Consider the following 26,178-nt stretch of genomic DNA (forward strand, 5'->3'; position numbering starts at 1 on the left):
TGTGCGCTCGATTTTATACACTTGTCAGCAACGGATATGGCTGAAATAGCCGAATCCAATTATTTGAAGGGGTGTCCACATACACCATATATACAAAAGTATGTATTTTCTGAGACTCATATGACACCAGTTACAGTAAAGCATGAGGAAAGTAACGCTTCAATGTCAATGATAATCAAAGTATAGAAAATATTGAATTGACAATTGCAAACAACAACTGTCTTGGAGTTCAATAGTTTATAAGTAGAATTGTTTTAAGATTTCCAGTAGCTATACTCAAAATAAAGCCTTTTTGCTCATGAAAAAGAGAGTATCAACCCTATCAAGAAGAGCTGAATAAGAGCAACAAACCTTTGCTATTCATATCAAATAAAATGTTGCACTTTAACTGAGGTACAGTCGGCTGGTTAGGTTATCAATGTGACAATGATGTTGCAAATAATTAATGACACATGATTACAAGGCTAATATTCTTTGTAAACAGTGGATGAATGAGTTGCTGGTTCCCTGTCCTTGATCATGTTTGATCCTATTTATGGTAAAGCTATAGAGCTTATCTCAACACCTATGGGCAAACTGAATCACAACAACCTATGGGCAAATTAGCCTACTAAATGGGACACAATGTTTAGGCCTACTTCATAACACATATTATAATAGTCTGTATTTGTGAAATAAGTGGAATACAAAAGTGAAATTCCATACAATCTAAACAACAACAATTATTATTTCAGACTTCAGACATAAAAATACATAACTTTCTAATATTCAAGCAAAATATAAAATACAATTCAAGTCGACAAGAGAACAGAAAATAAATGCTGTAAAAAAACATTATTGTCAAAATCTGTAGCCTGAAGAGAGAAATAAATAACGGATTCGTGGATATACCCAAAATGGATGATTGACCTCACCTTGTTATTAATTTCGGGAAACATGCTGCTTTGGCACCTGGGTCCTTAGTAAATCCCAATCTCAATGTAGCCTATACGTGAAAGTAACTACTGTGAAAGCCAGGTAAATGCAAGGCGCCAGCACATCTTCGAAAGTCCAGACGTCACTTTCAGATTCGCTGACACTTGGAGAAAAAAACGTCTGGCAACGAAAGTCCAACCGAGGAGCGACTGTCACTTGAATCAACACGAATTGATCGGGTCCTGAATCTCAAACTGCGATAGACATAATTTTGACCGTAGGGTCAGTATTGCTGTCGTCAGCAGAAGATTAGAGGAAGAGGTAAGCTGTTAGTCCATTCACCTTCACTCGTAAGTCTCTGGAGAGGCCACCTGTTCACGTTTCTGCATCTGACAGCTGGGTTTTCCCGATATAGATTTGTTTTTGGCTACCTATCCTCCCCTACATTCGACCGACACTCCTAAAATCCAATAGTGCTCGGTGAGTGTGCGCCATTGCGCACATTACTATACAGTAGCCAATATACTGTAGCCTACTGCTGAGGCACTGTGGCTAAAACGCACACTGTATCCCTGTGGATAGCCTATACTGAGTCGCAGTACTGAGCTCCTCACGTTGCAGGAAATAGGTTGGACTATGCCTATATGACAAATAAAGACTGCATTGAGGCATAAGACCTCTCAGGGGGTAGATAATTATTTTTTTTGTAAATATGTTAAACATTAATTCCCCCCTGTGAAGTTTTGTCCCCTTTCGACCTCATGTGTTAAAAGTTGAAATTGCAGGTTTGCACTGGCAGACACAAACAATGGTAAAGGCGTGCTGGATTTTACCTCTCTCTCTCTCTGTCACACACACGCACGCACACACACAAAATAAAGACTGATGCAACACGTAAATGTAGCCTACATAATATAATACCTGCCTTCTCGTAATGCACAGCTTGTTTTATAATAGGTTGTACCACTTTTATAATAGGTTATACAAATCATCAATATGAGTAGTCCTACGCTGCAATGGAGGCTTATTATGTACCAGCACATAAAGACTAGTTGGTGAACAGTAAAATCACCTCAACTCATGCTGACCCGAGAAACGGCGTGTTTCAATGGCGTAGTGGGAGACAACAACACCAGGCGTCCTTCACACCCGAACATCAATGATGTAAGTGTAAGATGATTTTCCATTGTAACATGGGACGAAGACCGAATGACTAATCACAGACAGGGTGAGGCGGATGAAAACAAAACCCATCCCCTTACAAAATGAGGAAGCTTGGAGTAAAGCTGCAGATGATTCAGTTGAATATGATTATAGAGTGGCTGTTATGTAACAAGGGCTTTCCAGTAATCAGACAGGACTATAGGAGGATGATCTATCCATGATGGAGAGTGCTCCTTCAGTCTACTACCCCTGTACCCTTAGTCAAACCTGTTGGAACTGGGCAGCTCTCAAGTCCTTTCTGATGGAAAACTTCCAGAACTGCCATGTTCGGCATACGCAGGCTTCATTTACAGTGAAGAACATTTGATTGAGCCAAGCCTGATAAATTCTGGTCCCATAAAATACGTWGTTTTTTTTTACCCTTTTTTTCTCCCCAATTTCGTGGTATCCAATTGGTAGTAGTTACAGTCTTGTCTCATCGCTGCAACTCCCGTACGGACTCGGGAGAGACGAAGGTCGAGAGCAATGCATCCTCTGAAAGACAACCCAACCAAGCCGCACTGCTTCTTGACACAATGCACATCCAACCCGGAAGCCAGCCGCACCAATGTGTCGGAGGAAACACCGTACACCTGGCGACCTGGTCAGCATGCACTGCGCTCGGCCCGCCATAGGAGTCGCTAGTGCGCGATGAGACAAGGATATCCCTGCCGGCCAAACCCTCCCTAACCCGGACGACGCTGGGCCAATTGTGCGTCGCCCCATGGACCTCCCGGTCGCGGCCCATAAAATAAAGGTTTAAGTGAAGAGTGGTGGACTTAAAATAATGCAGATTGATCAAGGGATGTTGTCGTCGGTGGTTGCTTTTTCACTATCCTTTTCAAAACATACAGTGCATTCGGAAAGTATTCCGACCCCTTGACTTTTTCCACATTTTGTTACGTTACAGCCTTACTCTGAAATGGATTACATTTTTTCACCCTTATCAATCTACAAACAATATCCCACAATGACGAAGCAAAAGCAGGTTAAGACATTTTTTTATTTTTCTAAATAAAACACGGAAATATCACATTTACATAAGTATTCCAACCCTTTACTCAGTACCTTGTTGAAGCACCTTTGGCAGCGATTACAGCCTAGAGTCTTCTTGGGTATGACGCTACAAGCTTGGCATACCTGTATTTGGGGAGTTTCTCCCATTCTTCACTGCAGATCCTCTCAAGCTCTGTTAGGTTGGATGGGGAGGATTGCTGCACAGATATTTTCAGGTCTCTCCAGAGATGTTCGATCGGGTTCAAGTCTAGGCTCTGGCTGGGCCACTCAAGGGTATTCAGAGACTTGTCCCGAAGCCACTCCTGTGTTGTCTTGGCTGTTTGCTTAGGATCTTTGTCCTGTCGGAAGGTGAACCTTTGCCCCAGTCTGAGGTCCTGAGCACTCTGGAGCAGGTTTTCATCAAGGATCTCTCTGTACTTTGCTCTGTTCATCTTTCCCTCGATCCTGACTAGTCTCCCAGTCCCTGCCGCTGAAAAACATCCCCACAGCATGATGCTGCCACTACCATGCTTCATGCCATGTTTCCTCCAGACGTGATGCTTGGCATTCAGGCCAAGGTTTCATCAGACCAGAGAACCTTGTTTCTTAAGGTCTGAGAGTCCTTTAGGTGCCTTTTGGCAAACTCCAAGCGGGCTGTCATGTGCCTTTTACTGAGGAGTGGCTTCCATCTGGCCACTCTACCATAAAGGCCTGATTGGTGGGGTGCTGCAGAGATGGTGGTCCTTCTGGAAGGTTCTCCCATCTTCACAGAGGAACTCTGGAGCTCTGTCAGAGTGACCATCGGGTTCTTGGTCACCTCCCTGACGAAAGGCCTTTCTCGCCCGATTGCTCAGTTTGGCCAGGCGGCCAGCTCTAGGAAGAGCCTTGGTGGTTCCAAACCTCTTCCATTTAAGAATGATGGAGGTAACTGTGTTCTTGGGAACCTTCACAGCTGCATAGTGTTTTTGGTACTGTCGTGGAAATTTTACACGGGGACACTCAAAGTCAATCTTAAATGAATCCTTGTTTATTATCAGCGCGCTAGAGAGGTTTCAACCAACTCAATGCACCAAGTACACATGTCGATCAGGAGCTCTACCCGGGGCAGTCCTGTTAGTTCTCTTATATACAGACAATCATTAACGTCATAAACGTTTGCTTCATTCATGTGACCGACCAATACTTGGTCATGCATGTGACAGACCAATACCTCACAAGGCTTATTCTCTCTAAGCTGAGATCTTGAAACTGAGATATCCCTTTCTCAAAACAAGGTTCTGGGAGTACTGCCYAATTGCAGGTACTGATAGTGAGGATTTGTTCAGTCAGTCACTTGCATGAACACAGAAAAATGTCCATAACAGTACCCTTCCCCAAATCTGTGCCTCGACACAATCCTGTCTTGGAGCTCTACGGACAATTCCTTCCACCTCATGGCTACATGTTTGCTCTGACATGCACTGTCAACTGTCAACTGTAGGACCTTATATAGACAGGTGTGTGCCTTTCCAAATAATGTCCAATCAATCAATTGAATGTACTACAGGTGGACTCCAATCAAGTTGTAGAAACAGCTCAAGGATGATCAATGGAAACAGGATGGACCTGAGCTCATTTTCGAGTCTCATAGCAAAGGGTCTGAATACTTATGTAAATAAGGTATTTCTGTTTTTTATTTTTAATACATTTTCAAAAATGTCTAAAAACCTCTTTTGATTTTGTCATTATGGGGTATTGTGTGTAGATTGATGAGGGAAAAAAATATTTTTAATAAGGCTGTAACGTAACAAAATGTGGAAAAAGGGAAGGGGTCTGAATACTTTCCGAATACACTGTACATGTACATCTATTCATATCTCAATGTATGCTGTCTCCATTCCTGTAACGGCTGTCGTCCTCTTCTTCCTCCGAAGAGGTGTAGGAAGGATCGGACCAATACGCAGCGTGGTAGGTGTCCATGTTTTAATAGGGAAAACTGAACATGAACACAAATACAAAAACAATAAACGTGAACAAACCGAAACAGTCCCGTGTGGCACAAACACTGACACAGGAAACAACCACCCACAAACCCCAACACAAAACAAGCTACCTAAATATGGTTCSCAATCAGAGACAATGACAAACACCTGCCTCTGATTGAGAACCATATTAGGCCAAACAACAAACCCAACATAGAAACACAACATATAGATAACCCACCCAACTCACGCCCTGACCACACTAAAACAAAGACAAAACCAAAAGAACTATGGTCAGAACGTGGACAGTACCCCCTCCAAGTGCGGACTCCGGCCGCAAACCTGAACCTATAGGGAGGGTCTGGGTGGGCATCTGTCCGCGGTGGCGGCTCTGGCGCTGGACGTGGACCCCACTCCAACATTGTCTTTGTCCACCTCCTTTGCGTCCTTTGAGTGGCGACCCTCGCCGCCGACTTTGGCCTAGGAACCCTAACAAAGGGCCCCACTGGACTGATGAGCGCCTCTGACTGAGGGGCGCCTCATGACTGAGGAAACTCCTCCAGACTGAGGGACAGCTCCGGACTGAAAGGCAGCTCATGACTGAAGGGCAGCTCATGACTGAGGGGAGCTCATGACTGAGGTAGTCATGACTGAAGGCAGCTCATGACTGAAGGGCAGCTCATGACTGAGAGGGCAGCTCATGACTGAAGGGCAGCTCAGACTGAAGGCAGCTCATGACTGGAGGGCAGCTCATGACTGGAGGGCAGCTCATGACTGGAGGGCAGCTCATGCAGCTCCTGACTGGCGGGCGGCTCTGGCAGCTCCTGACTGGCGGGCGGCTCCTGACTGGCGGGCGGCTCTGGCGGCTCCTGACTGGCGGCGGCTCTGGCGGCTCCTGACTGGCGGGCGGCTCTGGCGGCTCCTGACTGGCGGCGGCTCTGGCGGCTCCTGACTGCGGGCGGCTCCTGACTGGCGGACGGCTCTGGCGGCTCCTGACTGACGGACGGCTCTAGCGGCTCAGGACAGACGGGCGGCTCAGATGGCGCTGGACAGACGGGCGGCTCAGATGGCGCTGGACAGACGGGCGGCTCAGATGGCACTGGGCAGACAGGCAGCTCAGGTGGCGCTGGGCAGACGGGCAGCTCAGATGGCGCTGGCAGACGGGCAGCTCAGACGGCGCTGGGCAGCGCAGCGGCGCTGGCCTGCTGAGGCGCACAGTAGGCCTGGTGCGTGGTGCCGGAACTGGTGGTACCGGGCTAAGGACACGTACCTCAAGGCTAGTGCGGGGAGCAGCAACAGGGCGTACAGGGCTCTGGAGACGCACAGGAGGCTTGGTGCGTGGTGCCGGAACTGGTGGTACCGGGCTGGAGACACGCACCTCAGGGCGAGTGCGTGGAGGAGGAACAGGGCTCTGAAGACGCACAGGAACCCTGGTGCGTGGTGTTGGCACTGGTGGTACTGGGCTGGGGCGAGGAGGTGGCACCGGATATACCGGACCGTGAAGGCGTACTGGAGCTCTTGAGCACCGAGCCTGCCCAACCTTACCTGGTTGAATACTCCCCTTAGCCCGGCCAGTGCGGTGAGGTGGAATAACCCGCACTGGGCTGTGCTGGCGAACAGGGGACACCATGCGTAAGGCTGGTGCCATGTACACCGGCCCAAGGAGACACACTGGAGACCAGATGTGTTGAGCCAGCTTCATGGCACCTGGCTCGATGCCCACTCTAGCCCGGCCGATACAAGGAGCTGGGATGTACCGCACCGGGCTATGCACACGTACGGGAGACACCGTGCGCTCTTCCGCATAACACGGTGTCTGCCCGTACTCTCGCTCTCCACGGTAAGCCCGGGAAGTTGGCGCAGGTCTCCTACCTGACTTCGCCACACCCCCCTTTAGCCACCCCCAAMAAATGTTTGGGGCTGCCTCTCTGGCTTCCAGCCACGCTTCCGTGCTACCTCCTCATACCACCGCCTCTCGGCTTTAGCTGCCTCCAGCTCTTCACGAGGGCGGCGATATTCTCCAGCTTGAACCCAGGGTCCCTTACCGTCCAGAATTTCCTCCCATGTCCAGGAGTCCTGTGTACTTGGCCGCTGCTGCTGCTGTCCCTTACCACGCTGCTTGGTCCTTTTTTGGTGGGTGGTTCTGTAACGGCTGTCGTCCTCTTCTTCCTCCGAAGAGGTGTAGCAAGGATCGGACCAATACGTAGCGTGGTAGCTGTCCATGTTTTAATAGGGAAAACTGAACATGAACACAAATACAAAAACAATAAACGTGAACAAACCGAAACAGTCCCGTGTGGCACAAACACTGACACAGGAAACAACCACCCACAAACCCCAACACAAAACAAGCTACCTAAATATGGTTCSCAATCAGAGACAATGACAAACACCTGCCTCTGATTGAGAACCATATTAGGCCAAACAACAAACCCAACATAGAAACACAACATATAGATAACCCACCCAACTCACGCCCTGACCACACTAAAACAAAGACAAAACCAAAAGAACTATGGTCAGAACGTGACAATTCCTAAGGCAGTAAGACTAACTTGCCTCTGAGTATGCTGGCATGGTGCCAGAAATCTTGTCCTCCAGAGAAATTACCACTATTCTGTCAAAATATGCCTCCTACACATCTAAAACTAAACTTGTATCTCCTATCAGTATAAAAATAGCACAGGAGTTCTCTGATCAATAGGACTGAAAAGTACAACATCTCACATATTGGTTATGATGAGACAGATTTATATTGGTTATAATGAGCTTACACATCAGACAATAATCCTTTGACCAGGATCCTTGCACAGCTCCCTGTGTCAGCCAAATAATAAAACAATACTTGAATCACAGCACAAAAAAATCCACACTGGCAGATAATGATGAGATAAGCTAGAGCGATGCTGCAGTGTCTTCTCCTATTTCAGCACTGTGGTCGTTATCTCCTGTAATCAAACCCCGCTGTTCAAGCACTTCTGACCACCAACACGCTCCCCCCCCCCCCTCCCCTGTCCACCTCATCATCTCAGCCCCTTCCTAAAATCTCTGCCTTTGCCCAGTTCAAAACCCCTATCTACATTGCCTGACAAAAAGTAGAAATATGGAGTCGATAAAATAACTCAAATTAACTACAGTTAATTTGCAATTGTTTGAGCTGAAGAGTTATAATTGTCTAGTAATCAAACTAAAAGCGTCATGTATTGCTCAACAATGTAAATACAAACGTGTTTAAAAAATGAAAGATGGGGGGGGGGAAATACACTGAACAACAGATGATTCTGTTAATGTCTCAGTCTGTAACAGAAAGGATGTTAATGTTGTTAATTATCAAACACCAAGTAAATAAGCCACTTTTAGATCTGCCAGAGTCCATAGTGGAGACAGACACAGTCATTATGCAGTGTGTCTTCTACCACCCAAGTGACTAAGTCTGGTTTAGCGAAGCATAGCTAGCTAAAGCAGATCAAGTCACTGTGCAATGTCATCGTCACTGCAAATTTGCCAAATGTATAACATAACGTATCATTCACCACAGTTTAATTTACTTTTGTTGCTAAGCAAATGATCACTAGTGACTCGACTGAAAATAGCACCATATCAAAACAGAAAGCAAGCCAGAGAAAAGAGATTGAGTTATAAAGATGAAGGGATTGAGGAAAAGAGAGCCTCAGTTTACCATCTAAAGTTTACCCACCAATGTAACTCCCTCTGTGCCATGAATTACCTCATGTGTCTCAGGCTGGACCCTCCTGTTCCCGCAGCCCTGGCTMCCCCAGCAGCCCTGGAGGAGGTTAAAGCCACAGCAGGCAGGCGAGGTCCCGTCTCCCCCCATAATGAAGCTCCTCCATGCTGCCACACCTCAGCCCCACCACACCCAACTGGAGGGGGTTCTTTTAGTCTTTTAGAGATTAGGGTCAGATCACCCCAGAGCAGAGGGAGGATGCTGTTCCTTAAGACTCGTTTTACAAAACCTTTTTCCTTGTCTTCGCAATGCTGGTAATGTAGATTTTTTTCTAGCACTCCTTAATAAGGCTTCCTCTGGTAATTCACATTGGGGAACAGGTGGAACAGAAGCTGGACTGAGCAGGGTGGTTCCCTGTATCATCTGTATCAGCCCTCGCAGAGCCTGGGATTCTCTCTGGTCCAGGAGACAGATGGGCAGGCAGGCAGGCAGGCAGGCTCACAGACAGGGAAGGGAGGCTGCTGCTGCTGTGCTTGGTGAGGAAGGAGGAGGCTTATGTGTGGAGGGGGTTCGATGAGGGACCCATCCTGAACCGGAGTTGCCACAGCAGGGGCCTGGCGCTGGCTTCCTGTGAGAGGGGCCTCTTGGGGAAGAGGAGTGCAGGTGACAGATCCCTCTCCCTCGCAGGTGGGCTCTTCATGGGGCTGTGGAGCCAGACAGGGGCACAGGCAGAGCACTAATAGGGTTCCCAGGTGGCCCGGCTGACGCCTCTCCCTGCTGCGGTCTCCTGGAGACAGAGCCACTAGAGCTGACATATTTCACCCTTCACCACCTACTCTGCTGCAAGCCCCACGGGATGCCGCCGCCTTGCTGACAAACAGCGCAGTGATGAAATCTAATCCTGGTGCCTGCCACGCTGCCAGCCTCCACTGCAGCAGCTGGAGGCTCCATAGTCCACACCAGGACAGAGCCCAGAGGATGACTGGCGGTGCTTTTTAAAGGCAGGAGTTTAGGGGCACTAGGCCTAAACTAACCTTAATGTTACAGAAGATGGTCGATAGGCCTACAGGTAAGAAACTCTGTGAACTTGTGACATCACACTCAGAATATCTGAGTTATATTTTACCACATCACTTCTAAGGCCTATAGTCCAGGCCTCACTTTAGTTTGCAATTGTTTCAGCATAATGTCATGTCAGTGGGTCTCTCAACTGACATTCATGACAGCTTGCCTCGCAAAGGAGCCAACCTTAGAAGAATTATCTTGATCCATTTTGTCTCTGCGTACTCAGTACATACTGTACTTGCAATGAGTAATGTGTCTTTCATGGTGGAAACGTACGTATGTGATTATGTCAATCAAACTACAGCTATTGTTGCATGAAACAGCTGCTATTCCCTACTAACGTCATCAGGCATTCTGGAGCAGTGCAGAAGTGTCATCCGAGGCTGCCATTGTCTTTGTTTCCTCCTCACGCAGCCTCACACAGCTTTACCAAACAGGAACACCTGAACAGACTGCAGGATTCCCAGGGCCCCAGATAGCTGGGGTTTATAGACGGGAGCTCGCAGTCAGTAAGTTAGCCAAGCAGGGAGGAGACTCATGGGAGGGGAGGGAGTGAACAGCTCTGAAAGTATTCTATTTATTTGGTGAACAGCAGGCAGGCAGTGCCTAGCTGGCCAAACCTCAGACTCAGAGCCAGAAACCCTTACCTGCAGCCTGTCGTGGCTCCCTAATAGGAGTCAGGTGCCAGGCGATAGAGGCGAAGTGAGCGAGCCGCCGCCAGGTGACAAAGCGCAGTCAGTCTCCTGACGCTTGGCAGATGAGGAGTCTGGGTAATGACCTGGCTACAACACGGCTCGGGGGGAGAGATGTGGGTCACATTTACGGGTGATGATAAGGTTGCCCCTTTACAGAATTGCTTATGGCGCCAGTGTGAGTATTAGTAACCAGATACACACCACTATGAATTTGTATGAGGCACATCAGAAATTAGGAACTCAATGAAATCAACATGTAAAAACACTTTGAGACCTACTGAAAAGTGTAAATGTAAATGTTATCCATTATTTTTATCATCAAGTATTTATCAACGCAAAGTTGTATACTATGCCCATCTAATAACAACTTATGTAGAGTCCTCCTGACACCTATCAAGATGAGTAGCTGACAGCATGTTACAAAGTCATTTCAATCACCAGAACCTCTCTATTTATTTATGTCCATAAAACCAATGTGGCCCTGTGGTCACAGTGTCCTGTGTCAGAGTAGCTGCAGAATAATCAGGCTCAGGCCAAATCCCATTAACCATGTGAAGAGCCTTTCACAGTCTTGGCAGGGAAAGCCAAAGCTGGCCTCCTAGCAAAAACACAAGTTTCACCCAGACAGACCAAATTGGAGGGTAGGTATGCTAATGTACTAAAGGATAAGTATTAAATGATAAATATACTGTATGTGAGCTAACAGAGACATAAGCAGCTTTGGGCTTTTGATTACACATAAATATATATATATATATATATGGCAGGGAAAGCCAAAGCTGGCCTCCTAGCAAAAACACAAGTTTCACCCAGACAGACCAAATTGGAGGGTAGGTATGCTAATGTACTAAAGGATAAGTATTAAATGATAAATATACTGTATGTGAGCTAACAGAGACATAAGCAGCTTTGGGCTTTTGATTACACATAAATATATATATATATATTTTTTTTTGTAAATACAATTGAAGTAATCTCACAAACAAAGCCATCAAAATATGAACTTTAAGAGAATATTATAATCAATACCATTACTCTCTCTGGCTGTTTAGGCCTATAATATCTTATTGCAGGTGTTTAAGTGCTCCAGAGTGGCGGTGGGCAGAGTGGACCAGCGGCCTAGTCACTCACCGTAGCGTCAATAATGTGTGGTATCAGGGCCAGCCATCTGGACTGACAGAACTCACATAAATTATATCCCCACAGTACTGACACTTTCCCACTAATACTAGATTCATATTCTATTCATATTTCATACAATAAATACATGGAGTGGAAAACCTCAAATCACACTAACGAGGTCTGGTGTTGTCATTTCTGGTTTAACCCCAGACAGAAAGATCAGAACCTCGGAGTGGATAGARGCCAACTATAGACAACATGGCACACATTCTACTATATAGGGAGCACCTTCTCTGGCCTGGTTTAGGGAATGAGTGTACTTTAGAATGACAGAATTGTCTTGTTTTAATTCCTTTGTCCCCTACCAGAATCCCTCAAAACCAAATCCCCAACCTACCACGAGCCACCACTTCACCCTCCATGATCACAATCAGCAGTGTGTCAGACTATCTATGGTCTGACCCTGAACAGGWGAGAGTCATTCTCATCATCGCATTATAAATATAATGGGTAACTCCTAATGCAGCATCCACGTCATTTACAGTCGTCAACATGACTATACTCTGCATCCTGCCAACTTGCTGTTGATGACCCTGGGCAATGCAAACAATACACAGTATCAAGAATATAGCAGACAGATAGGGTACCGAAACCATTTCCATACCCTTGCTCTCAGCAGAGAAGCTTCAGCAGTYCAATGAGAACCAATCAATATCAGCAACATTGTGCTGGCCAAATCTGATTTAGTCAGATTTAGTCCATTAATTCAYCTCGTCTTTGCCAAGCCCCTGCTAAACTGCACTCTAAAAATATACCTGAATGCAATTTCCTGTGTGGGGAAAATGACCGCCAGCTGAGCGCAATTAAGGAAATGCAGGTAAGGATGTTAATGTGAAGGGATTACGGTAGGTGGACGGGTGTGGTCACGATAGGAGGCCTACAGTAAGTACTAGACTGTGCAATAGGCTACACTGTAAGCCTAATGAGAGAGAATGTATTTTGTTAGTTCTGTATTGCATTAAAGAAACCCTGCAATCTCAACACTGCTTGTTTTGTCCACCAAAACATGCACACACACACACACACACACACACACACACACACACACACACACAGTCATTTTACAAAGCAAAGATTAAGTGTACTGTATGTTACAATTTCTTATACTTCAAATAAGCAAAATGGATCAATAGTGCCATGATGTGCAGAGTAAAAATATATGTCGGAATGGATTTTTTCAAACAAAACAACCTATGAGCTCAGGGGCTCAGGGGCACTATTTCCTGCCGATCAGCTACTGTACAGTATTATCCTAAACTGGAGCAGACTGCAATGCTGTTGCCTTCTCGATGCCAAATGTCACACTGCTTTAAGCAGCGTGAGCAGTACATACRGTAGTAGGTCAGTAGCTCCCTGGAGGTCTTACCTCATCATCACCCCCGTCCTCACCTAGGGTCTGCTCTCCCTCCTGGGCATGTGAGCCAGCCCATGGCCCCATGTCCAGCTCTGGTTGCCCCAGAGAGAGTGAGAGGTGGCAGGGGAAAGCAGGTAAGATGGAACCCTGGAGTACTGGCTACCTGTCTCCAGGTAAATGGCTCAGACTGAGGTCTACGGCTGGGTTGAGMGGTGGCAGGGCGGAGTGAGGTGGGGAGGTTGAAGACACTAGCAGCATTGCTGGATAGTTCTAAATAATACCTACTGTATCATGTGAGGCTTGCCACTGGTGGTGACCTGGCTGCCCCAGACAGAGCACCTAGCTGAGCCAGGAACCTGAGGATGGAGCAGTGAGTGATGATGGCCTAGTGTCCCTCTGTATGGCCCTTGACCAAGTCCTCTGATGGATGCCCTGAAGGGCTTTGGTGCCACAGATATTAGGGGACCAAGATAGTTCATTATTGTATATTGAAAATGTCCGATGTGCAAATTGACAATAAGGAATCTGTTGACAATTGCCCTGTTTATCAAAAGTACTGTAAAAACTTGTCAATAATCAACTGACTGGCTTTCTTGATGTCTATAGTATTCTCTCGATTATGCAATCTGGTTTTCGCTCAGGTTATGGATGTGTGACTACAATCTTAAAAGGTCCTAAATAATGTCACCATTGCTCTTGTTTCTAAGCAATGTTGTGCTGCTATTTTATTGACTTGGCCAAAGTTTTTGATACGGTAGACCATTCCATTCTTGTGGGCCGGCTAAGGAGTAGTGGTGTCTCTGTGGGGTCTTTGGCCTGGTTTGCTAACTACCTCAAAGAGCACAGTGTATAAAGTCAGAACATCTGCTGTCTCAGCCACTGCCTGTCACCAAGGAACTACCCCAATGCTCGATCCTAGGCCCCACGCTCTTCTCTTTTTACATCAACAACATAGCTCAAGCAGTAGGAAGCTTTCTCTTCCATTTATATGCAGATGATTCAGTCATATACTCTGCTGGCCCCTCCCCGGATTTAGTGTTAAAAGCTCTACAACAAAGCTTTCTTAGTGTCCAACAAGCTTTCTCTGCCCTTAACCTTGTTCTGAACACCTCCAAAACAAAGGTCATGCGATTTGGTAAGAAGAATGCCCCTCTGCCCACCGGTGTGATTACTACCTCTGAGGATTTAGAGCTTGAGGTAGTCACCTCATACAAGTACTTGGGAGGATTGTTAGACAGTTCACTGTCCTAATCTCAGCACATATCAAAGCTGCAGGCTAAGGTTAAATCTAGACTTGGTTTKATCTATAGTGTTTTCATGTGTTGCTGCAATGCTATGTTGTCGTCTTAGGTCTCTCTTTATGTAGTGTTGTGGTGTCTATCTTGTCGTGATGTGTGTTTTGTCCTATATTTTTATTTTAATCCCAGCCTCTGTCCCCGCAGGAGGCCTTTGCCTTTTGGTAGGCCGTCATTGTAAATAAGAATTTGTTCTTAACTGACTTGCCTAGTTAAATGAAAGTTTAACAAAAAAATAGGATGACTTACTGCTCCAAGTGTATAGTGAATGACCAGTGGTCATCATAGCCTCCTCTGCCAGCCTGTACCATTCTTGGCCGCTTTCCATGGTCCAGGAGAGGTGACAATTAGAGGAGCACTGTGTCACCCAGGTAAGACGAGTGTCATGATGTCACCGCCAGCCCGTCTTTCACATGTAAGAACTCACACAACGCCTGTCACCTTCCACAACAAACTTCGTAAGGTGATCCCCTTAACCCCTTTTGTCACAGACTGGACACAATAGGTGTATTCCAAAACCAGTGAGACACGAARGAAAAGCTCCCTTCAAACTAGAACAATTACAGAACAATTACCACAAATGGGGGAATTAACCCGATGACATCATGTGTCAATGTACTATGGGAATGTACACTTGTTTTCTCAAGGTCCTAAAGCCGCCAAATACAAGGGCAGTTCCAAAGCGTGTAATCAAATCACATCGATAGCCAGGTCTTTGACAGAGATACCTTCACAGAGCTCCCGGGATCCCGAGTGGCGCAGCGTTCTAATGCACTGCATCTCAGTGCTTAACACCCTGGTTTGATTACAGGCTGTGTCACAACTGACAACTGGCCGTGATTGGGAGTCCCATAGGGTGGCGCACAATTGGCCCAGGTTTGGCCGGTGTAGGCCGTCATTGTAAATAAGAATTTGTTCTTAACTGACTTGCCTAGTTAAATAAAGGTTTAAGAAAAAACAGAAAAAACAAATACCCCATGGTTATCTTTATCAGATGGGGTAAGGCGCCATTCAAACATCACGCCAGGGTAAGCCTACACAAAACAAAGCCCTTATTTTAAGTGCTTCTAAAATCCCCTATGGGAAAAATGGTGGAAAAAACAATTGGAACCATTTCCTTGTTTGACTGATAGGTTTTATGGTTATTATGACTCATACTGTGGTACTCTATACTGACACACTATGGCCTCAAAGACCTTTTCTGACCAACACATTGCTATTTTAACATTGCCCATGGAATCATTATTTTATTTTCTGTCTCATTATGTTTGATGGAGTGTTTTTTTGTTGTTGCTGTAAAATGTKTTTTTAATGTTTTTCATATAAACTCAGATATCTCAGATCTCACTTCATTCTTCAGAAATCACTCAAATAGAGGGAGGTGAAATACAACATTCTTAATATCTTTCTGAGCAGGCAGGTCTTCACACATTACACAATGATGGTCCGGTCCCCATGGAGGAGGTGGGTTATGTTTTGGSACTACCATCCAACCGTGCATACTCTACCATGACTCAGTGTTGAGGAACAACAGAGTTTAATGCGACAAAGCCAGTCACTAATTAACAACCCTCCTGGGTTGCTGTTTACCCAGCACTCACTGCAAATCATATGAATGTATATTAGACTTTGTTGAGCCACCCAGCTGTCCTCTTTCAGCGATGCCACAGTGACCGTGCCATGGAAACAGCGTCCAGGACAACGGTCTGTCCCATGGCCGTCACGGCCCTGTGGAACAAAGGGACAGATAACAGCCGCCCCTGGCAGAGGGGACACCTCTTGGCTCACTGGCTTCATTGTGGTGGCAGCGGAGCTCCACACGTTTGGGGCCTCGACCATGTGACAAGCTGTGACAGAAAGCCTGACAGCCTTTGTGCTCGCTGGGCACTGTGGCCCAGCATACAAGCCTCAGCGACCCTTTAACTGACACATTTCACCTCCATCTTAACACTGACTAAGCCACAAATGAAGTGGAAAGAAAATAGTCAGAATTTTTTTTAGCAAGAGAGTTGAATGAGAAACAGTGGTTTGGATGAGTGGTGGGTGAGTATACATACGTGTGTGATTCTGACCTGAGTGGGGATGGGGAATGTATAGGATTCTCACTTATGAATATCAAGCAATTCATGAGTGTAACTCCTTTTAGCCTCAAGTTAGGCCAACACCCAGAAGGGCTGACTATATCTCCATCTTCCCTGCTCCTGTCATGCGAGTAAAGTGACAGTGTGAACCCCCTGCTTTCTGACCCAGAAACAGCCCTGTAATCCACTGGAGGTGAGGTCTCTCTAAATTACCTGCTTTAATTCTGAGCGTCCAGTGTCAGCCGAGGAACCATATCAGGGACAGGCGGCAGTGTAGTGCATACGGTGGCCCGTCCCCAGAGGGGTGGCAGGCTGAGTTGGGCTAACTAGAAGTAGGAGCTGAGCCTTAGGGCTGGAGCACACAACATGGTCCAGGCCACACAATCCACTGGAGCCAGTCTTATGAATGTGCACCAGGTCCCCCTCACTAAATGTTTTACCACTGCAAAACAGAACAGGGTAGACAAGTACCCACAAAAAAAACAAAGTATGAAGCAGTTGGGGTGTTGAAAGTGTCTTTTCATGTATTAGCACTTCTCCTCTGTGTATCAAAAGTATGTCATTGCAGCAAAATACCATTGACATTTCACATCCTGCAGTGAGGCACTTCATGCCTCTGTGTCTTGTGATGCCGCAGTGGGTTTCCAAGGCTGCCTACAGAGACCAGCAACAACAACATCACCAGTCGATAAAAGAGCCTGAAAGTCAACCAGCCTCTGCTAAAAAGCTCAAAAGATACAACTGTTTTCTTTGCAACAGTTCTTGTTGAACATTTCTCATTATGTACAAGAGGTTCTTATTATCAAMTTTTTTTGTCTCTCTCAGTATGAAGTTAAACGTTCTTCAGACAAACGCTGACAGTGTCAATGCCAACTAATAAAACATCCTAGCCTGAGGCTTAAGTTCAAAGCACTACTCTGGGAAAAAGGTCAGGGAAGGGCATCACTGCCACCGTGCTCCAATTAGATTTACATGACTAAAATGAGATGATTGACATTATTCATGATTGACAATGTTAAAGGACTTGACTGTAGTAGCATATTGAAGTTTCCATATTTCTGTTGTGCCTTTGGACTGGGTGATTTATATTTGTTTGTGGGTGCTCATGTCATTTCCGAGAACATATGCAATGTTTTTCCACATTATCACAATCTACTACATGTAATTTCTGTGCTGATTGAAARGACCAACAAGGAATTCTTAACCACTTCTAACCATTTTTCTTCATCCAAAAGAGKCCCGTCATACTTCATAAGCTACCTTGTCTTAAGCCATTTTTCTCCTTCATTCTTCCATTCCTTGTTTTTATCCTCATTTCACACTGACATCCTGTTGAAGTAGTTATTAATAGTCCCAGTCCCAGGTAGCATGGAAGACACTTCCTGTTCTGTCTCACTTCAAAGAGAATGAGTCATTCCTGCCTGCAGGTGACTGTCAATTCCCATTGCAGTGGTGGCCTGTACGAAAACTTAATCAGCAGAGAGTGGAACCAGAGTGGAACTTGGCCTGGTGTTGAGATGCGATGTATGGCCCGCGTGAATCTCCCTGAGGTCCAGGTGAACGGGTCAGTAGGGGAGTCAGGTCAGGGTCCTACCTGCGCTGCTGGAGCTCTCAACACTAAGAAAGCCTAGAGAGCCCTCTATTGAAACACTGTAGAATGCTATGCTGCACCAATAATGTGGCCCAGATTTGAATGATCCCAATGTTCCTTACTTTATAACAAGTCTCAGTTTAGTCGTACAGGTGTATGGATGCACGCAGGGTACACCTCACCTTTTCCTTCAGATCAATGTGATTTTTTTTAATAAGAGTTCTATGACCATGTAATTAACCGGGTTTGTGACACGGGTCTGGTTTACTCTGCTTTCTGTTGACAGTAAACAGGTTGTAGAGAGGGCAGAGGCGAGAATCAGCTGATGGGCAGTCGGCATTTCTAATAGTACATGCTCAGTGAGTGTGGAGTTCACAACAGTCCAGCACCCTGTCTTCCAGCCCAAGGGGCAAAGACTCCGCAGGCACAACGGAAGAATGTGTTCATGAATAAATCAGCCCGCTGAGCCCACACAATGAGCATAAACATTTGTTTAATGGCTACTAAATGAGCGTGGGCCAAATTGACTGCTGCACACACCACAGCCCTCCCTCCCTCTCCTYACCTCCTGATCTAAAGAGCTGCTTATGGAAAGGGGGTGAATAAGAGCAGATAAGACCTATTAGCTCCTTCTCATTTCTCTATCAAAATCAAGCCACGTTTTTTTTTTTTTACAGTGGCTCAGTCTAAGTAAACAGCTAATACGAGCTTTGGAAATAACACCATCGCTTTAGGGTACTTTGAGCAGACATAAGGATCTACTGTATTGAAAGAGTAATGGCAGGCTCACAGGCCAAATATCTGGAAAACACCCCTGTGCTTTTCTGACAGTGTTTTTGTCCTACCTTTTTTAGCAGTGGTAAGGAGACATTATTCCTCTCCTTTATCAGATTTTCCAAATTCTTCGTCATTGCATTCCTGTAAAAAACTAATTAGATTAGAGTTTATTAGTCACATGCACAAGGTCACAGATGTAATAGCAGAGTAACGTGAAAATCTTAAACTCCGAGCTCCAACAGTGCAGGTTAAAGAGAAGTGGATGAAACAACAATACAAATAATAATAATAATATACATATTTACAATGGTAACAATGATAAATGTCCATTTGGGGTGAGGGCAGAAATACATAATGTCCTGTGATATAACATATTTATGTTAGGTGTTTTAACAGCCTCGTTTACCTCAGAGAAACTAAAGGTTTTCCAATTTGTATTTTTATTTATTCTAGAAAGGATGCCCTTTTCTTGGTTTGTGTAGGCTGAGGTATATAATAGCCTAATCTCTACAGCTCCAACGAGCAGGGAGCCTGGATCTGTTGTAAACCAATGGCAAACTACTGACCCCCACTGGCAAAGACCTGCTTCAAAATAAAAACATTACCCACCTTTCTCCATTCCTTTCTAAATGGGCTCATTCTTGTTCACAACTTCTATTACACGTTTTGTTTTGGCTTATGATTATATTTTTCCAACACCTGCCACCACTGCTACAATACAGTAGACCTAGGCTAGACTATTTGGATATTATTGCAATTTCACATCGCTATTACAAATGTGTCATGTAAAAATCGGACATGTAATTATAGTCAATCACATAACATGCAAAAACATTTTGTCCCCATCTGCTACAAATAGCCTACTAACCTCTTCTCCGTGGATCTATTAGTCGCACTCATGGTTTATCATAGTCTATCTACTCTTATGGTAAAAATCTAACATTTTACTGTGCTGTGACGGTCATGGTTGACCTCCCGAGTACTTCCTAAACAATGATGATAACGTGAGGACGGGTCCCGCTGCGTCAATGTAGCTGAGCTGTGGAGGGGGGGCGTGCCTCCCTCGCTTCAACCGTGGCGCTCTATGGCGTTCTCTCCGTAACCAGGGGGATGTCTCATTACTCCAAACACTACGGATCTGATGGCGTCACAGTTACATTAGTTCCCTAATGTCTATTTGTTCTAATTTCGGTCGATTCCATGAGTCCTTTTGGTGTTACAGTTGAAGTCAGAAGTTTACATACACTTAGGTTGGAGTCATTAAAACTCGTTTTTCAACCACTCCGCACATTTCTTGTTAACAAACTATAGTTTTGGCAAGTCAGTTAGGACATCTACTTTGTGCATGACACAAGTAATTTTTCCAACAATTGTTTACAGACAGATTATTTCACTGTATCACAATTCCAGTGGGTCAGATGTTTACATACACTAAGTTGACTGTGCCTTTAATCAGCTTGGAAATTTCCAGAAAATAATACCAGGGCTTTAGAAGCTTCTGACAGGCTAATGACATCATTTGAGTCAATTGGAGGTGTACCTGTGGATGTATTTCAAGGCCTACCTTCAAACTCAGTGCCTCTTTGCTTGACATCATGGGAAAATCAAAAGAAATCAGCCAAGACCTCAGAAAAAAGTCTGGTTCATCCTTGGGATTTACAAACGCCTGAAGGTACAATGTTCATCTGTACAAACAATAGTACCCAAGTCTAAACACCATGGGACCACGCAGCCGTCATACCGCTCAGGAAGGAGACGCGTTCTGTCTCCTAGAGATGAACGTACTTTGGTGCGAAAAGTGAAAATCAATCCCAGAACAACAGCAAAGGACCTTGTGAAGATGCTGGAGGAAACAGGTACAAAAGTATCTATATCCACAGTAAAACGAGTCCTATATCGACATAACCTGAAAGGCCGCTCAGCAAGGAAGAAGCCACTGCTCCAAAACCGCCATAAAAAAGCCAGACTACGGTTTGCAACTGCACATGGGGACAAAGATTGTACTTTTTGGAGAAATGTCCTCTGTTCTGATGAAACAAAAATAGAACTGTTTGGCCATAATGACCATCGTTATGTTTGGAGGAAAAAGGGGAAGCTTGCAAGCCGAAGAACACCATCCCAACCGTGACGCACAGGGGTGGCAACATCATGTTGTGGGGGTGCTTTGCTGCAGGAGGGACTGGTGCACTTCACAAAATAGATGGCCTCATGAGGGAGGAAAATTATGTGGATAGCAACATCTCAAGACATCAGTCAGGAAGTTAAAGCTTGGTCGCAAATGGGTCTTCCAAATGGACAATGACCCCAAGCATACTTCCAAAGTTGTGGCAAAATGGCTTTAGGACAACAAAGTCAAGGTATTAGAGTGGCCATCACAAAGCCCTGACCTCAATCCCATAGAAAATATGTGGGCAGACCTGAAAAAGCGTGTGCGAGCAAGGAGGCCTACAAACCTGACTCAGTTACACCAGCTCTGTCAGGAGGAATGAGACAAAATTCACCCAACTTATTGTGGGAAGCTTGTGGAAGGCTACTTGAAACGTTTGACCCAAGTTAAATAATTTAAAGGCAATGCTACCAAATACTAATTGAGTGTATGTAAACTGCCGACCCACTGGGAATGTGATGAAAGAAATAAAAGCTGAAATAAATCATTCTCTCTACTATTATTCTGACATTTCACATTCTTAAAATAAAGTGGTGATCCTAACTGACCTAAGACAGTGACTTTTTACTAGAATTGTGAAAAACTGAGTTTAAATGTATTTGGCTAAGGTGTATGTAAACTTCCGACTTCAACTGTATCGGGTTTGGACCAGGTAGTGTCCTTCCCCGAGGCCCCAAGGTCATAAACGTATTATAAAGAATGACCCAAATAAGAAAGGGATTTTTTTGTCACTTGGCATGTACAGTAACTGTAGCCTAGAAAATCATATCTACAATGGTAGGCTATGCCTGCTGTGACTTTTTTCTTCATACATCTTCACATCTGTTGTTATTAGGAAATGATCTGATAGTCACTGATGTGTTTACTTATCTTCAGCCAACAGTCCAATAAGCTACTGAACAATTCCACTGAAGAAATCAATATCCTTGCAGTTGCCACCAGATGCAGTATACACCATCAAGATAATTCCTGATTAAATTCAGTGAAACACCTGTAATGCTTATCATGCAGTCACTACAATAAATGAAGTATGACAATAATACTGTAGTGGCTATACAACCCAATAATAGTGGCTAGGCTATCTGAGATATTTGTTAAGTTCAGTCTATGTGCGATTTGTGGCTGATAAACTGTCATCCAGGATGGAGAGACGTGTAAGAAAATCAGTTAAATACCTGTAATGGACACAGCATGCATCTTTAATATGGGTCTTGTCTATGGATTGTGAAATCAAAACCTGCTTAAGTCCCTGTAACTCCAAACAGAGCCCTTCTAAGGTGCCAAATGCTTGTAGAGTTCTACTACAGACACAAACAACTGGCTCACAAACAGGGCCATTAAACAAGTGTATCCCTCTAAGCCAAAGGGACATCAGAACACAGTTCAGGTTTCCATAGATACTGTATATTGAGAGTATAGTAAGCCTGGGCTACAACAACACATGCTGTATGTTTGACTGCCATGACAAGAGTTACAAATGCCAACTGAGAAAAATGAGACTTCCATTCACTGAAAGTGACTTCTGTTATCTTTATCACTAAATAAGGTACGTGTAAAGCTAAAAATAGATATATAAATAACTAAATTGTAAAATGAATCATTGAAGAGCTCATTTATGAAACCTTTCCACTAACATCTCTAGTCTTTCTTCTGTGCATGAAAGCACTGCAAGTTTGGGGCTTTGGAAAATACACAGAAGCCACAGCCAAGCACATCTATAGGTAGTAAAAACATTGTTGAAGATTTTGAAATATCCCTTTTTTTATTCTTCAGTGTTTTTAGGCTTCTTTTCATCTGCTTTCGTAGAGGCTGAGCTGTTTTGGTTTTCTTCCCCATTTCCACTTTCTTTGCAGTGAACTCCTCATTGCTCTAATCCTCCTCATCAAAAATCTGGTCATGCTTTGATGGGTGGTTTGGTGGAAACAGATTAAGCCTAATCCTAGGCTAAATTGCACTTTTAAACTGGGCTAACTGAAATTGCATTTCTCAGACATGGTTTAAAATAGTCTCAGGCTTGCCCTAGTCTAGATTGAAAAAGTCTGATTTCCAGAAGGACGATTAGAGTTAATCTAGATCTAAGTGAAGGCTTAAATGAAACCTGGCCAGAGGCAGGCTTAACTTCAGATTAATGGATGTTGGCCGCCAGGTTGACCTTGGCAATGGAGGAGAATGGATTACCTGGACTATTTCAATGATGATCAAACAGCACCACCAAGGCCAGACAGAAAGGTGGTTATAGACAGGAGTAACCCACGGAAGGATTTTGATGAAATCAATTTCCGTGACCATTTCCGTATGTACAAAGAAATTGCAACTGACATTATTTGTTTGCTTGAGCCAAGGATTTTAGCTGACTCTCTTCATGGGAGGTCCATCTCTCCTTCCCTACAAGTACAGATCACCTTGAGGTTTTTGGCATCTAGATTTTTGTGCTGTAAGTGAACCGACTCTATGTAGAATAGTCCACAAAGTCTGCAATGCTACGTGTGAACTGAAAGACAGTAACATCAAGTTCCCTGATGCTGCTGCTCAAGACAACTACGAGGAAGAGTTCTATGAATATGGGTTTCTTCTCTGGAGTCATTGACTGTATAGATAGATGTCATGTTCCCATCAAGTGTCCCTCTTCATCAGATGCTGAGGAGTACAGGAATCTTAAAAAATGGTTCTCAATAAATCTCCAACATTGTTGCACGTTGGAAAGGTGCAACTCATGACAAAGATTTTCCAAAACTCCTCTTCGTATGCTTAGCTTGAAGGCGTACAACATAGTGGAATCATACTTGGTCGACAGTGTGTATGCACAAACCAACTTCTTGTTCACCCCCCCATCTCCATGCAATAGGACCTGAGCAACAACGGTACAACCAAGCTCACATCCGCATAAGCGGTATAGTGGAGCGCATGTTTTGAGTGTGGAAGAGTATTTCCAGTGTCTCGGAAACACATAGCGCTTTCAACCAAGATGCTGCATTCTCATAATTGCAACAGCCGTGCTACACTGAGGCAGACAATGACAGAAACGTACAAGACTGCAGAGATGCTTTTGCTACGCAGCACTTCTCACAACAAAGATAGCTCACGTGGGGCAGCAGGTAGTGGGGCGGCAGGTAGGCTAGTGGTTAGAGCGTTTGGCCAGTAACCGACAGTTTGCTGGATCGAATCCCCGAGATGACAAGGTAAAAACCTGTCGTTCTACCCCTGAACAAGGCAGTTAACCCACTGTTCCCTGGTAGGCTGTCATTGTAATTAAGAATTTGTTCTTGCCTAGTTAAATAAAATGTTTTAATTAAAAAGTGATTGGAGCAAACAGTAGCCATGGATTGGTAACAAAAAGGTTTTTAATTCACAAATGGAAATGTCAGGACCTCAAACTGGTGCTGGTTCGAGAAGAACATTGGTACRSMTGCTGCTTCGTGTTTCTCTCCTCCTCCGTCATAGCCAACTCAACATGAAGAACATTGGTACWGCTGCTGCTTCGTGTTTCTCTCCTCCTCCGTCATAGRCAACTCAACATGAAGAACATTGGTACAGCTGCTGCTTCGTGTTTCTCTCCTCCTCCGTCATAGCCTATTCAACATGGAGGATTTGCATCTTCAAATCAAATTTTATTTGTCACATGCGCCGAATACAAAAGGTGTATTCAGTGAAATGCTTATTTACAAGCCCTTAATGTCACATGCGCCGAATACAACAGGTGTATTCAGTGAAATGCTTATTTACAAGCCCTTAACCAACAATGCAGTGAAGAAAAAAATTTGTTAAGGAAGTATTTACTAAAATAAACTGAAGTAAAAAATACTTTTTTTAAAATGAAAAATAATTAAGGAGCGAGGCTATGTACAGGGGTTACTGGTACAGAGTCAATGTGCGGAGGCACCGTTTAGTCGAAGTAATTGAGGTAATATGTACATGTAGGTGGAGGTAAAGTGACTATGCATGGATAATAAACAGAGAGTAGCAGCACTGTAAAAATGGAGGTGAGGCGGGGCAATGCAAATAGTCCGTATAGCCATTTGATTAGCTGTTCAGGAGTCTGGGAGTAGAAGCTGTTAAGAAGCCTTTTGGACCTGGACTTGGCGCTCCGGGACTGCTTGCCATGCGGTAGCAGAGAGAACAGTCTATGACTAGGGTGGCTGGAGTCTTTGGCAATTTTTGGGCCTTCCTCTGGCACCGCCTGGTATAGAGGTCCTGGATGGCAGGAAGCTTGGCCCCAGTGATGTACTGGGCCGTACGCACTACCCTCTGTAGTGCCTTGTGGTCGGAGGCCGAGCAGTTGCCATACCAGGCGGGGATGCAACCAGTCAGGATGCTCTCAATGGTGCAGCTTAAGAACTTTTTGAGGATCTGAGGACCCATGCCAAATCTTTTCAGTCTCCTGAGGGGGGAATAGGCATTGTCGTGCCCTCTTCACGACTGTCTTGGTGTGTCCTTGTTTCCATGATAGTTTTGTTGGTGATGTGGACATCAAGGAACTTGAAGCTCTCAACCTGCTCCACTACAGCCCCGTCGATGTGAATGTGGGCGTGCAAAGCCCCCCTTTTCCTGTAGTCCACAATCATCTCCTTTGTTTTGATCACGTTGAGGGAGAGGTTGTTATCCTGGCACCACACTGCCAGGTCTCTGACCTACCTATAGGCTGTCTCATTGTTGTCGGGGATTAGGGCTACCACTGTTGTGTCGTCGGCAAACTTAATGATGGTGTTGGAGTCTTGCTTGTTCATGCAGTCATGGGTGAACAGCAAGTACAGGAAGGGACTGAGCACGCACCCCTGAGGGGGCCCCGTGTTGAGGATCAGCGTGGCAAATGTGTTGTTACCTACACTTACCACCTTGGGTTGGCCCGTATGGAAGTCCAGGATCCAGTTGCAGAGGGAGGTGTTTAGTCCCAGGGTCCTTAGCTTAGTGATGAGCTTTGAGGGCACTATGGTGTTGAACGCTGAGCTGTAGTCAATGAATAGCATTCTCACATAGGTGTTCCTTTAGTCCAGGTGGGAAAGGGCAGTATGGAGTCAATAGAGATTGCATAATCTGTGGATCTGTTGGGGCGGAATGCAAATTGGAGTGGGTCTAGGGTTTCTGGGATAATGGTGTTGATGTGAGCCATGACTAGTCTTTCTAAGCACCACATGGCTACAGACATGAGTGCTATGGGTCGGTTGCCATTTAGGCAGGCTACCTTGGTGTACTTGGGCACAGGGACTATGGTGG

The 26,178-nt window shown here is 45.0% G+C and overlaps 1 protein-coding gene across 3 annotated transcripts in view; it reads right to left on the reverse strand.

The window, feature by feature from the left end:
* The window catches only part of dyrk4 (dual-specificity tyrosine-(Y)-phosphorylation regulated kinase 4), a 36,995-nt gene extending 18,048 nt beyond the window's left edge, over positions 1 to 18,947 (reverse strand). For 2 of the 3 annotated variants that reach the window (XM_023970742.2, XM_023970741.2), the window contains exon 1: positions 915 to 1,535. In XM_023970742.2, coding sequence (XP_023826510.1) covers positions 915 to 938 — 24 coding nt within the window. In that variant the 5' untranslated portion in view covers positions 939 to 1,535. Of the gene's footprint in view, positions 1 to 914; positions 1,536 to 18,868 lie in introns of those variants that run through there. The other variant, XM_023970740.2, reaches the window with a different exon arrangement.
* Between the last annotated feature and the right edge of the window lie 7,231 nt (positions 18,948 to 26,178).

This window comes from Salvelinus sp. IW2-2015, linkage group LG26, assembly GCF_002910315.2.
Source record: "Salvelinus sp. IW2-2015 linkage group LG26, ASM291031v2, whole genome shotgun sequence".
Taxonomy (NCBI): Eukaryota; Metazoa; Chordata; class Actinopteri; order Salmoniformes; family Salmonidae; genus Salvelinus; species Salvelinus sp. IW2-2015.